We start from the raw sequence: 12,904 nt of genomic DNA on the forward strand, positions 1-12,904 counted from the left end.
CAAGAAAATCCAGTGAAAAGGACACATTTTTCTACCATGATTTTATAAAGAGGAGGTCGAAGGAAGAAATGGAAATCACGGCCTGGTGCACTTGCACTCGGCAGCCAGGGGCTGAGGTGGTGACTGTGTAGCCCGGAGGGTGCCGGGGAGATTGCAGTTCCCCACTGCCCACCCCGGGACCGCGGTGACTGCAGGGAGCTGGAGGAGTCAAGCAGGGCACCATGGTCATTCCACGCTGTGACGACGGGGGAGAAGGAATGTGGGTCTGTCCTCATTATGCTTTGTCACCGACCCTTGCAAAAACAGTGGATCTGATGGGAATAAAGGTGGGGGGTGAGATAATCACCATTAGCTGAGATCCCTCACAAAACTAAAAGTAGAAATTCCACTCAATCCAACTATTCCCCTTCTAAGTATCTTTGTGAAAGTTAAAGACATCCTAATAAGTATTACATGCATAGCCATGTTTAAGGCAATGTTTTAAGTCAATACATGACTGGGCAAAAGGAGACAGGATCTAGATTTGCAGCAAGTTCTTCTGGTGAGCAGCTGGCACACTTCATAATAGCAAAATTATGGAAACAGCCTATAATATGCTCACCAGCATATGAATGGATAAAGAAGATGTGGTATTTATACACCATGGAGTACTACTCTGCCATAAAGAAGGATACGCTTGAGTCATTTGTAGGAAAATGATGCACCTTGAGACCAAAATGCTAAGTGAAATACATTAGAAACACACGCATCAATATCATGTGGTTTCTCTTACATGAGAAACTTAAAATATAAGTAAAAAGCAAAATACAAGGTAGATAACAGAAAAGAGATAGCTCTTTTGCAAAAGGAAAGAGGATCAAGAGATGGAAGGAGGAGAAGGGAGGGAAGGGGAAAGGTGAAAAAAGAATAAAGATGTCTTATGTTTGTGTATCAACTCCCCATTGAGGGATGTACCATTAAGTGCTGCAAGCATATACTAGTAAAACATAAAAAATTATAAACTAAAAATGATCTTTCATCAGAGCAGAAAGGAAAGGATAAGGAATATTGAGAGCCAGAGACACATCTAATATATATTTCTTCTGTATCCCTCAGATCCATTAAAAGACAGCTAAAACTTTCTTTTTCCCTCCTTCTGACTTGAAGGAGTACAAAGTACTACTGAAGAAGAGGATGGCAGGAGAGAAAGGAAAAAATGGAGCTGATTCTCTCTGGGGTCCCAGGCCTCACCAGAGGACCCACTGTGTGAACCCAAAACTTCCACCCTAAGGAAGAGGCTGCTGCCCCGCTAGACGCATCTGCACCAAGGCCCAGGATAGAACAGGAAGGGTGCTCACAGTCTGGGTGAGCTTTCTCTCCACCACCCACGCCTTCACACTGCAAATAAAGCAAACAGAAAAACGTTCAGTCCTCAGAACCCAGCTAGGGGTCAGGACGAGAAGTGAGTCAAGGAAAATCCACTCATATCATGGCAGAGCAAAAGGAAGCCCAGGGGCCAGGGATTTAGCTCAGTGGTTCTGGTACCTGCTTTGCAGGCGCAAGGACCAGAGTTCGATCCCCAGTACCAAACAAACAATAGGAAGCCTAGGCACCCCTGGCATGCGACACATGGGAAAGATGAAAAGCAGCATTGCTGCAACTGCATCCTGGGAGGAAGAATAAAGAGAGAGAGAAAGAGAGAGAGAGAGAGAGAGAGAGAGAGAGAGAGGGAGAGAGAGAGAGAGAGAGAGAGAGAGAGAGAGAGAGAGAGATTTAAGAAATAGCATTCAAAACAAATGAAAACTTAGTGTGCAAGAAAGTATAACTCAGACAAAAGACTTTTTTTTTTGCAAATGCTTAATTAACTGCAATTTTAAAAAAGAGATCAAAGAAGAAATGATAAAAACAACAAAATAAGACCAACAGGCACATTGTGTGCTCAGGAAATACACCCATAGCCCAAACAAACAAAGGTATTAAATTGGAAGTAGCAAGGTACATCAGAAAATCAAATTACTGACACAAACGGAAGAGTTTAAGTGAATGCAGATGAAAGACTGAGGCCCTGAAAACCAGGGAGAAGCTGATAACAGAAATGTGCAAAATACACAATTGTGTCTGTGAAGCACAGACCAAATCAATGGAGCCAGAGTACCCCAAATAGAGCACCAATCTCCCCGCCTCCCAGGCAAATGGCTACAGAACAACAGACACAAAGACCATGTAGATTCTAGTTAACTTACTACAATCCAAGACTCAGAAAGGGGATTCTTAAGCCAAAGTCAGTCACTGTTAGAAGAGATACATACAAGGGCCTTAACACTTCTCCGTGGTGTACAGAGTCCTAAGGAACGTATGCCCTACCCCAAGAACTGGAAGCCCAGCCAGGCCACCCTCACATGGTCAAAACATGCTCAAACACCTAGAACTCACTTCAATATAGTGCACAAGGGACTTGGTACTGAAAGGGGACAGTCCATGAATGTACTAAATTCACTCACTTACTGTAGACCTAGCACTGTGGAGAACAGTATGGAAAGGCTGCAAACACTGGCCGGGTAATAATGGGAGACAGCTAACAGTTAGAAGATGGAATATGGAGGGGGAAGACAGTATTAACTGTGCTGATTCTCTTCCTTACTGCAGTTTTTCAATTCAGTCTAGTCTAAAATTAAAATATGTTATAAAATATGTAATAATTCCAACAATTCTGCAAAGTCACCCTCTTAGTTTTAGAGGGATCTCCTAGGAACTAGTATCTCTTACAGTGAAAAGATTTTTCTAAAAGTTCACCAATATTTTTCTGCTATACCTCAGATTCTCTTCTGTAAATTTAAGAAAGTTACAGTTAGTTGGACGTGGCGGTGCATACCTATAATCCCAGCACTCTGGGAGGCTGAGGCAGGAGGACTGTGAAGAGTGAGGTCAGCATGTGCACTTAGTGACTTACCAAGACCCTGTCACAAAATTAAAAATAAAAATTACAAAAGCCTGGAGATGTAGCTCAGTGCAAGGCCCTGGGGTCAACCTCAGTGCCACAGAATAAAAAAGGAAAAATTTAATTCTTTCATTAAAAATAGAATATATCTCATATCACATTAAATTATTCACAGCTATCAGTCTATCCCTCCTTCTGCATATATGCAAAGAGAGGTGCCCAGACTGATGACCAACTAATATCAATAATGGTCACTTCTAAGACCTGAAGTCACTTACAAAGTAACTCATCCCCTGTAGTGCACTACATTACATGTAAGGGCCAGTGTCACCTCTACAAACTAAAAAGTCACGCTTAAATTATAAAAGCATAAAAAAAACGCTTTCACTGGATTTTTAAATAAAATATAAAGCATAGGGTGACTATATAAAACTTTACAAAACAGATAAGATGAAGGAGATAGAAATCACTCACAGTTATCGCCTTCAGTGTCAACCACAGTTAATGGTTTCCTCTCTTGGGTTGGAGACAACTTCAGAGAGACAACATCAATTATTTAATAAATAGCCCCTTCTATTTTATATTCTCCAAGTAATTTTATGGTTGTATTAATTGCTTACAATATTTAATTGACAAGAGTTTATTTTAGTTTATGGTGTGAGATAATTTTTTTTCTTCTGTGCTTGTTTAGTTATCCAAACACCATGTTTCGAATAATGCTTTCTTGAGGATTTGAAATATCATCTCACTAGGCTATTACCAAAAACAGACACCTCACAGAATAGAGTACTCTGCCACATCGCACTCTTGGGGGCACTGAGGGACTCAGCCTTCTGCGCTGGGGTCCTCTCTTTTTGCCCCATCCCCATCCCTCGCCTGCATCTCCCGCAGCACTTGGTTCTGTGACAGCAGATTCTACTTTTCAGGAAGGCAGGTGGCACATCTGGAATTGCTCCTCACCTCTTCCATCTGGGTCGAGTGCCTGGCACAGTCAACAGGCTCTGAAAACACCCGTCCTTGAACCCCTCCTACCTGCATGTCGCAGAGGACACATTATTAGCCAAAGCCAGGAAACGATGCCTAGGATTTTTGTGTATTTTAAACATTCATTAGAATCACATCCCATTCCACCATCCCCATTTTTGAAGACTTCTAAACTACTACCTTTACTTTTCTCAATGACACTTCCCTTCTGGTTGTCTTCCTGATATTAATTACTTGCAATCCGCATCATACTGAAGAAAGAGCTAATCACATATATCCAAGAGAATTCTGCTCTTCCAGGGCCCCTGAGGGCCACAGTGAGGATCTGGCCTTATGCTGAGCTGCTGTGCCTTTAGTGTCCCCACTTGCCAAACCCAGCATGTTCCATGATTAGACTGTGCTGAAGGTGCAAATTCCCTATGATCGATGCTGTCATGTACATCCAAAATGTACCTACCAATAAATGTTTGGCTAAAAAAAAAGGTAGCACTCCCCTCTGAAAAAGCTCAGAACCCCAAATCTGGCAATCTGTGGGAAGCTTCCCAGCCAAAGCAACATGCTAGAACCTAGTCCTGGTGGCAGAGAGTAGGATTTCACTGAATTCCGACTACCAACCACAGGTTCTCTGGATGTAATGTTGAATGAACCAGTGACACTCTGCCATTCCCGAGGAGATGCAATACAACTACAGGAAACTAAGGGGGCTGCGTTCCATACACATCACTGCAGTGCTGGATACCCAGCAGCAAAGAGACTGTGCACAAAGCAATGGACTCTGAAAGTTGGTAACAAACAGAAGTTAAGCCCACTCCTCCTGGATGATAGCATGGCTAAAGGCAGAGCTGCAGCTCAGAAAACATCAGTTCAGAGCCAGGATCTAGAAGAGAGCTGGGGGTGGGGGCGTAAGAGCTTTTCTACCTGGAGAAGACACGGGAGGCTACCATTTGCTTCTTTAGATCTTTGGAAGGTTAGGATGGTTATGAGTTCAGTCATCTCTCCAGATGCTAGAACTGCACTCACTGGATGAAAGTTACAGGCAGGCCAAATCCAGGCCCCAAAGAGTGAAGTTTTCCATCTTGGGCTGGTCTGGACAGCCTGCCTGCAGAAGGAGGTGTTACCTGGTCCACATACCTTGCCTAGAGAACCATGAGTCAGGATTCTCAATTAGGAGGCTAGAGCAGATAACCTCAAAAATCTCTTCTAAACAGACTATTTGATTTTCCTATTAAATAACTATCATAAATGGGTTACTATTTAAGTTAAAAAAAGAGCATGTGTATCAGCCAGAACTACATTCTGCCTCTTTAATAATGTGAACTCAACAATTAAAGCTTAAAAGTAAACTTGATCTTCTAAGATTTATAATCGGATAATATGATTTTGTCTCTTTGAAATAAGTTGACAAGATAAACTAGCTGGGAACTTCAGCGAACAGGTGGATTGAGACATAAAGACTTGAAAGATCCAATTCTGTGCAGTAAGGACTTCCAGACACAGGAGTAAAAACTACATTAGTTCATGTGAGAATGAAACTCCATCGAGCCTTATGAGTAGCTACAAAAATGAGTCGTGGAAAACTTCTTGGTACAGTTTTTGATTCAAACTCCTAGGAGCTGTACCTGAGAAAAAAACAGACTCTGATTCAATCCTTTCTAGTCACAGCTAAAGTAAAAGGCCCTCCGCTGAGACCAGGACCCTCCCTTAGAACAGGTCACTGCAGACAGGAGCTGGGTCACCAGCCAGCTCCTTGCTGCTCTGGAGAGTGAGAATGTCACCCACTTGTCCTGAACAGTCCCGGTTCCTACACACAAGCCCAAACTCAAGTCCAAACCGAATCTCACAGGCACTGGGTCAGCTCTGCACATCTTGAAGAAAACCCAGGCTTTCTCGTGTTCGCTCCGAAGGTAAATATGCTTAGCAGGGAGTTTGCGATTGCTGTAGGGAAAGCGCAAATACAAATGATCAACTTCACTGGAAGAAAACATGGTTTGAGCAGGCAAGAGAAAGGGGCCTTTGTAGTTGGCAGGGGAATGGTGGGAGATGGTGGAAAATGATATCAGTGTTCCAACACGCCCCGCGCTGAGGAAGATAAATACGATGTGCAAACAAACAAACCTGAAATTCTGCATGAACTGCCGGAACTTGTCCGCCCTTTTGGCTAAGGGCACGATAACGTTAATAAGTGTGTTGGCCATGTTGAGCTTTTCCTTTTTCACTTTCATGATTGGGCCAAATGGTCGAAACAAGACAAGTCGTTTGAATTCGTGTTTGTGGTCCCCTTTGAAGGTGAGCTCATACAAAGTGCCTTTATCTTTTTCTGTTCGATAGATCCCTGTTAACAGAAAAACAAGGAAAGCTAGTTTAAAAAAAAAAAAAAACCTTGCCTATTGAGTGTCTTTATAACCAAGATCTAGCACAAAATGCCTTTAAAAATTAATATTAATTGTCTGGCTCCAACAATGACTAGAAACTCAAAATGTTTCCAATTAAAAGTACCACAAGAAACAAAAATATTACCAGTTTAAAAATTACAGTTTTATGATTTCATAAAAATGTGGGAAAAAACTTCTGCTAGATACAAAACTGTATTTATATTATTCAGTTATTCAAGGAAATATGCGAAATAAGATTGATTGTGTTGCAGAGAGGGATGTGCCTTTTCTTCTATTATCCACATTTTCTGCAATACGATTAGAAGAGTATGAGCACTATTGTTTATTTTATTTTAAATGTGTGTGCTAAAATGATGGATTAGAAATTACAGCTATTCAGATGAACCAACCATGGTGATCTCTTCAGGGCATCTTAGAGGAGCTCAGGGCCAGACACACAGGTCATGTGGCCCTCTGGAAGCTTCTTGGACTAATTAAACAAGCAACATATAAAGCATCCTGCGAGCTGGACAGGCACACGCCATGCACCACACTTAGTTTCTCATCTTCCTTTCTACCTCTAAGCAGTGTGGCTCCATACGTCAGAGTACGGACACCCAAGCCAGACTGCCTGAGTTCAAATCCCCTGGCCCCACAGATCCACTGTGGAAAATGAATGTTTCTGTGCCTCATTTTCCCCATAGGCTCCAGTGTGAAGTAAAGGTTTCACTACATGCCAAGGCGTTAAAAGCAGTGTGTGGCACACAGTAAACAACACGCGTCCACCATCATCTCTGCCCTGCCTTCTTCTGTCAGCCTTGATGTAAGAGGGCGTACTGAGAAGACAGGTGAGCAGGAGGGAAGTCTATTTACATTCCTTTCAGACTATGATGTTCCACTCATGCTACTCATTGAAATTCCACCAAGTGTCACTTGGCAGGCTGAGGACAGCATCGCTGCATCTCAGTGCAGGATAAGCCTCCCCGGGGCCAGTGTGACAGAATTTCTCTGTGTAGAGAGCAAGCAATTTCCCTGATGGCTAGGATCCATTTCCTGCCTAATATCGCTGGTATGTTAGGTACTTTTTACAAAGCCAGAAAAAAGAAAAACATAAAATTCAACATCACCGGAGAAGCTTTTGGCTTTGATTTATATCATATTTTCTAGTCTGTCTCCTCCTTCCTCTTAATCTTCATGTTAGTTAGAGGAACCACCTCCCAAACTTTGAGTAGCCACCAAAATAAACCTCCAGGGGCAAAAATGTCTGCCTCTGGTGAGTTACATGACAAACCACTTCTCTTTTCTTCCTTACTCTCCCTGTCCTTTTCCTTTGTGGGAACTGCATGTCTTCTTCACAAACACTGCCAAGTTCTCTTCTCTGTTCTTTGTCACGTAGGAACTTTTCATCCTCCATCCCTGGGCTTACAGCACCTTTGATCCTGTTCAAAGTCTGGGTCTTCCTGAGGTGCACAGGGAAGAGTCTGGTACTGTGAGTGTTCAAGGTAGCCTCATTTCACACGGCAGTCCTACAGGTCCGCCTCAATCATTCAAAGGCACGATCCCCAGGCAATGAGCATAGGTGATTTAAGGACAAGGGCACGGAAGGACAAGGGCTAAGCTCACTTCTGAAGCTTGTGCTGTGTCTTTGCGTAACGCAGCACAGCGAGCAACTGCTCTCAGCATCAGGGCAGCCGGAGAGTTCTGGTGAACTCATACTGTTAAAGAAGTCAGTCTTGGTGGGGGGAGCAATCACAGAAGACAGAGAAGGTTTATTTCCTTGGAAGCTCAAAGGATTTCTTTGAAAACCTTAAGTGGTTCCCTTCAAAGTCTGTTAATTCTTTCAGGCAATTAGTCCCCCTCAGGGAAACAGGCTCTTTCCCCACCTCTAATGTCTGGAGCAGCTGGTTAACCACCAATCCCCAGGGTCCAAGTGAGGTGGGGCTGAGTTAGAAAGGAGCCCCAGGTGGTCACAGAGGATGCATCTGCATGACTGGAGCAGGTCAGTGGCTGTGCCTTGTCACACTTTTGTCACTGGATGTCAACAGCATTGCTTCCTCTCACAGCAATGAACCTGGAAAAGGCTGTCGGCAGTTCAGCATTCAGGCAAACATGTACATGTGGGAAGATTGTTTTTCCCACTGAGTCATTTTCTTTCTCAGCACCCGGATAAGCATCATTGACTTTTTAAAAACCTAAATCCACAGTCGAAAAGACAGAGAGCAATATATTCAATCCTGCCTCCAGAGATGGATTGCTGTCCATGAAGAATACAGAGAATGCAACGACCCTTGTTAATAACGACTCCTATGACTACATGACACTATGCACCTTGGTGGCCTCCTCCAGCCTCTACCCGGGTGGCAGAGATCACAGGCTGTGCTGCCGCGGTGTATGGGGGTCTTAGTGCTTCTCCCCTCCCACCAGGAAGCTCATACCAAGATTTAAGGAGCTTTCTCATTCTATTCCACACACTGGCCTTGAAACAGTTGTTACATAATCATTAGCATGTTCCCTCATACCCTGCCTAATTATTTTAATGGTGCCTTCTGCATCTGATCGCAAGTCCTTTCATTTAATCTATTTTAAACAGGAGTTATCGGAAACACTCTTGCAACCTAGGTGCACCGACACCCACACCTGGTCATGATGCTCTCATATGGTCCACCTGGCACACTGCACAGGGTGAGTGCTCACAGTTCATCTTCGGTTGACACAGGGGACACTACAAGAGTCCTTTTGCCTCCTGGAATCTTCAGTGGTGGAAACAAAATGAATAGAAGTGGGGGCAGAGTATTCTGAGAAAGGAAGAGATTTTTAGCTTAGAAGTTGTCCGCTATACTTGGCAAATGCCAAACAAATCAGTCTCACAAATATTTTCTTTGTACAGATCAAGGGTCCCGAATGAGAAAATGTGAAGTCACAAAATTTTAAACACAGACCTATGATGCTTACCAGGTTTTGGGTTTCAGATTTGGGGGAGGGGGTTGGGCTTGAACTTGACAAATTTCTGCCTCAGCCAACCAGAGTGCTAAGATTACAGGAGTGTGCCACCATGCCCAGCTTGGATTTCAGATTTTTTTGATTCATATTGTAAAAGTCTAAACAAATATTCCAAAATCTGCTTCTAGACCAAAGCATTTCAGATCAGGAAGAGACTACCTGTAGTATTTTTTGATATACTATCATTTCATGTACTATGTAAATTAAAAATCAAAATAATTTAGCAGCTACCTTGAATCTTCTTTAGACACCATGACTGGCACTTTCTGTCTTTTATTCCCTCCACAAATATTCAGTTTACTCTGGGTGTGATATTTTAGCTCCTTGCCCAAATATCTTAATTCCTGCTTTTCCTTACTCAACGGGCTGGGCTCTGGGACACCCAATAGGTTGAGGGCATCTCCAGGAGTCCAAGAAATAGCTGAGCTCCCAGCTACAAAGTCTGCTCCTCCAACAGGGAAGGTGCTGAGCAGGCTCAGGCCCTCTCCCGTGTCCTGTCTTCACCTTGGAAATCATGACATTGAAGAAGGAGGGTACTGCTCCTTTCTGTCGCATTCCTTACCCTCACTCAGTATAGATAGACTTAGATCGTCACAGTGTTGTACTGCTGAGCCCTCCCAGCGCTGAGCCCATGCAAACATCCTGCCTGCAAAACCTCTCTCAAAAGTTCCATTCATCCATATCATATGAATGGCCCTCACCAATTTCCTACAGCCTGGGGAGTAAGTACCAATATCTGGACCTAGCCTTAAAGACTCTTCATGCTACAGACTCAATCTTCTGTCTTCACTGAACCTCTTTCTGCTGCCTCACTCAAAATCTAGGCTGCAGTCAGGTGAGTGTCTACTGAATCCTTGTAAGCACTCTTCCCCTGGAGAAATTGGAGGTGGGAATACAAAATGGTCCAGCTGCTGGAGAAAATGGTGTGGCAGTTCCTCAAAAAGTCAAATATATGCTCAAAGCAACATTATTCACAACAGTTAAAAGGCAGAAATAGCACAGATCTTCATCTATAGATGAATGGATAAACAGAATCCAGTATACATATGATGGAATATTATTCAACCCTACAAAGAAATACAATTCTGACATATGATACAAGGATGAACCTCAAGGACATTTATGCTAAGTGAAATAAGCTGGTCACATGAGGCAGATATCATAGGGCTCCACTTCTTTTGAGGCACTAAGATAGATAAAATCATATAGGCAGAAAATAGAATGGATATTACCAGGGGCTGGGGAAAAGGGAAGCAGGGAATGCAGAGTCATTGAATGGGTACAGAGTTATTCTTTGGAAAGATGAAAATATTCTGGAGTGGATAGTGGTGATGGATGCACAATAATTTGAAAGTAATTAATGTTACTGAAATTGAATTGTTAAAAATGATCAGTGATCAATTGTACGTTATGCACATTTTCTCACAATGACTGCTTTCCTTTAGTGAGGTCTTATATTTTCGCACAGACGCACATACCTCCACAGACCCAATTTCTACTTTGGGCCCTTCTAAGTCTGGTCCTCCCTCTCTGAGAGGATCCTCATAATGCTCTGAATTGCACATGACCCTTCTTTTTCCAGACACCTCCATATCACACCATTTGTACCTTCCCTTTCTTAACTACCTTTCTGGCACCTGAAAACATGAAAGGTTTGTGAAAATCATCTGGTGCAGACAGATGTCAAACTGAACCTGGATACATGTGGCTCGCCTGGTCGACCAGCTGCTCAAAAACTTCCTGCCTAAAATCCCTTTCATATGCAACACTGACAACCCAGAGCACAGAAAAGAATCAAGAACATGGAAACTGCTTCTGACTGTTCAAACAAGCAACAGAAAATCTGCAGTGAAACCCACTGTGCTTGGCTCGTTTATCCACAGCTAATCCTCACGTCAACCCTCACTGCTTTTCTTTCACTTTACCATATGATTTTGATGGTTATTAAATAGCAGTTATTTGAATTCCCAATCTGTAAAAGTTTGAAAGAAGGGAAAAAGATACTTCCAACAAGAAAAAAAACAAAAGTACAGCACCCCTGGGTATCTGCAGGAAATTGGTTCCGAGATCCCCATAGGATATTAAAATCTACGAATGACACTCAAATCATTTCTATTAATTGGAATATCATTGCATAAAACATACTTGCATCCTCCCATACACATTAGATCACCTCTGGGTTGTACAAAATACCAATTTCGAGATGAATTCTACGTAAATAATTGTTAGACTCTATTGTGTGGGAATAATAACAAGAAAAAAAGAGGGCCTCTCCACCTGGTGGAGGGTATGGGTGATCTGATAGACGATGTCTCTCTAGAACTGAAGATTGAGTGGGTGTTTGGCAAGACTACCAAGTCAGAGAGGGGATGATCAGTAGCATAAACAAAGATACTGAAAAGAAAACATAACAACTCTTTATGTTTAGCAGATCTGAAGCAGTTAAGAAAGCCTGAATACAGTGGGCACCTGAGGGAGAGAAGTGGGAGACGTAGCTGGAGTATCAAAGAGGCTTGGCCCAAACGAGCACCATCCCCTGGCTGGAGCACAGAAGAGCCAGCTGGGCATTTTCACGGCGGAGAGAGGAGGTCTTGGGAAAATGACCTCCCAGCAGTGTGGAGCACGGGCGGATCACGGGGAAGGAGCTCAGGAGTGATGAGGAGGAAGCTATCTGGGGTGGCAGGAAAAGACAAGGGCCTGAACCAAGATGGGGGCAGTGGAGGCGATGGGAAGGGGAAGAAGCTGCAACGGGTGGTTGGAGAATGGGACGGCAGGGCGGCGACAGGAGTCATGCAGCACGGCTCCTGCTGGAGGACCACGGGTTTGTGGGTTAAGCTCCGGATATTCTGAGTTGAGGAGCTGTGTGAGTAGGTCGGATCCAGCAGATGGGCCTTTCTAGACACAGAGGGGGGCACTCCCACCGCATGAACTGAAGCTGTGGGCACCGAGAGGGAGTCCAGAATGTCCAGAAACAATCTGCCCCTCATGTTTGTGACGCTGTTGAAAATAGCCAAGACATAAAGGAAATAAGGGTCCTTCGACAGGTGGATGCATGAAGAAGAGGTGGCGTGGCTCTTCACAACAAAAGGCCATTCAGCCTTAAGAAGTGATGAGATTCTGTCACTAGTGACAACACAGGTGGAGTTAGGAAACATTATGCCAAGTGAAATCACCCAAGCTCAGAAAGACAAATATCCAGTGTTCTTGCTTATATGTGGAGTCCAAAAACATGAATACACAGAAGCAGAGAGAGGAATGATGGTGACCAAGGGGCTGGGAGCAGGAAGGGAAGGGATAGGGAAAGAGAAGATAAGGTGTGGGCCAAAGAGTACAAAGCCTCCGTCAAACAGGAGGAGTAAGATCTACTGCACTGTGTGGTGACCACAGGCAGTAATGAGGTATTGTATGTCTCAAAATTGCTAAAGTAGTTTTTTAAATGTTCTTAACACATACGATAAATTGCTGAAGTGATAGACATGTTAATTATCTTGACGGAATCTTTCTCTGATATATAAAAAACTCAATGCATTACATTAAATGGTGTAAATATATTATTACCTGCAAATTTAAGATGCATTGGTAGGTGGAGAGATGGGGTGGATGGGCAGATGGATGAACGGATGGACAGATG

The 12,904-nt window shown here is 43.3% G+C and overlaps 1 protein-coding gene across 5 annotated transcripts in view; it reads right to left on the reverse strand.

The window, feature by feature from the left end:
• The window catches only part of Csgalnact1 (chondroitin sulfate N-acetylgalactosaminyltransferase 1), a 296,177-nt gene that overhangs the window by 42,454 nt on the left and 240,819 nt on the right, over positions 1–12,904 (reverse strand). For all 5 annotated transcript variants that reach the window (XR_004517882.1, XM_010624869.3, XM_010624876.3 and 2 more), the window contains one exon: positions 6,017–6,233. Coding sequence is in view for 4 of the 5 variants with exons in the window: in XM_010624869.3 (XP_010623171.1) it covers positions 6,017–6,233 (217 nt within the window). In the remaining variant the exon portion in view is untranslated. The remainder of the gene's footprint in view (positions 1–6,016; positions 6,234–12,904) is intronic.

This window comes from Fukomys damarensis, unplaced genomic scaffold, assembly GCF_012274545.1.
Source record: "Fukomys damarensis isolate Sample0158 unplaced genomic scaffold, DMR_v1.0_HiC HiC_scaffold_18, whole genome shotgun sequence".
Classification (NCBI taxonomy): domain Eukaryota; kingdom Metazoa; phylum Chordata; class Mammalia; order Rodentia; family Bathyergidae; genus Fukomys; species Fukomys damarensis.